At 36.1% G+C, this 2,291-nt stretch overlaps 1 protein-coding gene across 1 annotated transcript; it reads right to left on the reverse strand.

The window, feature by feature from the left end:
- Positions 1–1,419: 1,419 nt before the first annotated feature.
- Positions 1,420–1,914, reverse strand: LOC145791487 (uncharacterized). The gene has a single exon (XM_082871842.1). The coding sequence runs from the start codon at positions 1,912–1,914 to the stop codon at positions 1,420–1,422; it is 495 nt and encodes a 164-aa protein (XP_082727968.1).
- Positions 1,915–2,291: the final 377 nt, after the last annotated feature.

The raw sequence follows: 2,291 nt of genomic DNA on the forward strand, positions 1-2,291 counted from the left end.
AGGGAACCTTCTAGTCGCTCGAGCCAAGGTTATAAAATAAGGGTTATCGCTCGAGCGCAGATTTTGTCACTCAAGCCAAGGCTCATATCTATAAAAGTATTGGGAGCTTGAATTTTATGCTCGAGCCAACTTTTGGTTGCTCGAGCCAAGGTTCAAAACAAAGGATGGTTGCTTGAATGCAACTTTCACCCCTCGAGCGAAAAGTGCAAATTTTGAAATTTCCAGATTGCTCTCTAAGCTCCAAAACTCAATTCCAATGCACCAAAACTCATTATTTTGGGCCAAAACTTGAGAAAACACTTATAAACTTATAAAGCATCATGAATTAAAGATTATTTGGCAAGATCAAGGCCCAAAAGTGTGCCAATTGTTAAAAATCAAACTTGAAACTTTGAAAACACAACATGCATGAGTTGATATGAACTTCAACCTTCCCAAACATGATCAAATAAGGTAAAATGACATGGAATGTGATGAATTCTCAAAACAAAGCTAAGATAAACACATGCATGTGACAATTCTTCGAAAACAAATTCAAATTGTCATGGCATGAGCATGCATGCATGAAATGTTTAGCTTTTTTTCTTCTCTAGCTCAATTCTTGCATTAGTCACCTTATTTCTCTTGAATTCATGCATTAAACAACTCTATTACACAATTAAAATGGTGAATTCCTACCTTAAGCCTTGAATTCTCAAGTGTAGAAGCTTAATTCTTCCAAAATTGAGCAATCACTTGACTTTCCTCTTAAATTCCCTCAACTTCTCTAGCAATCCTCCTCGTTAACCTCAATTCTCTTCTTTCATCTCTTTCTCATGTTTAAAGCTCAAGAAGATGATGAAATGCTTGGGTCTAACACGTTCTAGAAGTCACTTGTGCATTATATAGGCTTGGATTAAATTAATTTAATTAATTCTTATTTAGGCTAATTAACTATGATTATTTTATTCTAATTATTTGGTTCCGAATCAGGTTTCAATTAAACCTACCATAAATTTCTAAAAATTCCAAATTACATGTTAACGTAGTCAATTTCACATTCAGACGCCGATAAGGCCTTTAATTTGCATACCGAAACAGAAACACAGATAGATATTCCTACCATGGACAGATATAAACACAATTAGCACATAGCACGCGCAATTGACTCAAAATTTCATCTTCATTACTGATTAATCATTCTTAAGTAACGTTTATTAGTTAATCATAGGTTGGGGCTGTTACAGTCTTCCCCCTTTAAAGAGTTTGGTCCTCCGAACTTGAATTACCTTTATTTTGGAAGAATGTCAGATCCAGAGGGAACAAATCAAGGTGTCTCTTCATCATATCTACTTCAGTCTCCCAAGTCGCATACATCCCTCCATGATTTTTCCAATCAACCTTCACTAACAAAATTTCTTTATTTCTCAATCTCTTGATTCAGCGGTTTACAATATAGATTGGTCGTTCGTTATACGTATAATCATCCTTCAGTAGTACGTTTGTCGGTTCAATCACATGTAATGGATCTAGCAAATAGTCCCGAAGCATAAAGATATGGAACACATTATGCATTTGCTCCATAATTGGAGGTAAAGCTACTTGATATGTCACTAGATTGATTTTCTCAATAATTTCATATGGCCCAATATACCGTGGTGCCAACTTACCTTTAACCCCAAATCGTATCTGGCCTTTCTTCAGAGTTACTTTGATGGACACATGGTCACCAACTTCATATTCTCTGTCTCTTCTTCGAATATCCACATAACTCTTTTGACGACTCTGAGCGGTTTTCAATCGTTGTTGTATCTGTTTCACTTTTTCAGTCATCTCTTGTTCAAGTTCCAGTCCCAATAACGGCCTGTCTCCTACTTCAGCCCAAAAAATTAGAGATCGGCATTTTCTTCCGTACAAAGCTTCATAAGGAGCCATTCCGATACTTGAATGATAGCTACTATTGTACACAAACTCAACCAGCGGCAAATAAGCTTCCCAATTTCCCTAAAAATCTAGGACACACATTCTAAGCATATCTTCCAAGGTCTGTATCGTTCTTTCTGATTGGCCATTCATCTGTGGATGGTATGCACTACTTAACCTCAATTCAGTCCCCAAAGCCTGTTGCAAACTCTACCAAAATCCTAAAGTAAACTTTGTTCAGACACAATTGATACAGGCACCCTATGTAATCTCACAATTTCATTTACATATATGTTAGCCAATTTGTCCACATTATAAAAAGTTTTCACAGACAGAAAATGAGCAGATTTAGTTAAACAATCAACAATGACCCAAAAAAAATCCATACC

The sequence above is a fragment of the Camellia sinensis genome, chromosome 5 (assembly GCF_055761805.1).
Source record: "Camellia sinensis isolate YWXY chromosome 5, ASM5576180v1, whole genome shotgun sequence".
Classification (NCBI taxonomy): Eukaryota; Viridiplantae; Streptophyta; class Magnoliopsida; order Ericales; family Theaceae; genus Camellia; species Camellia sinensis.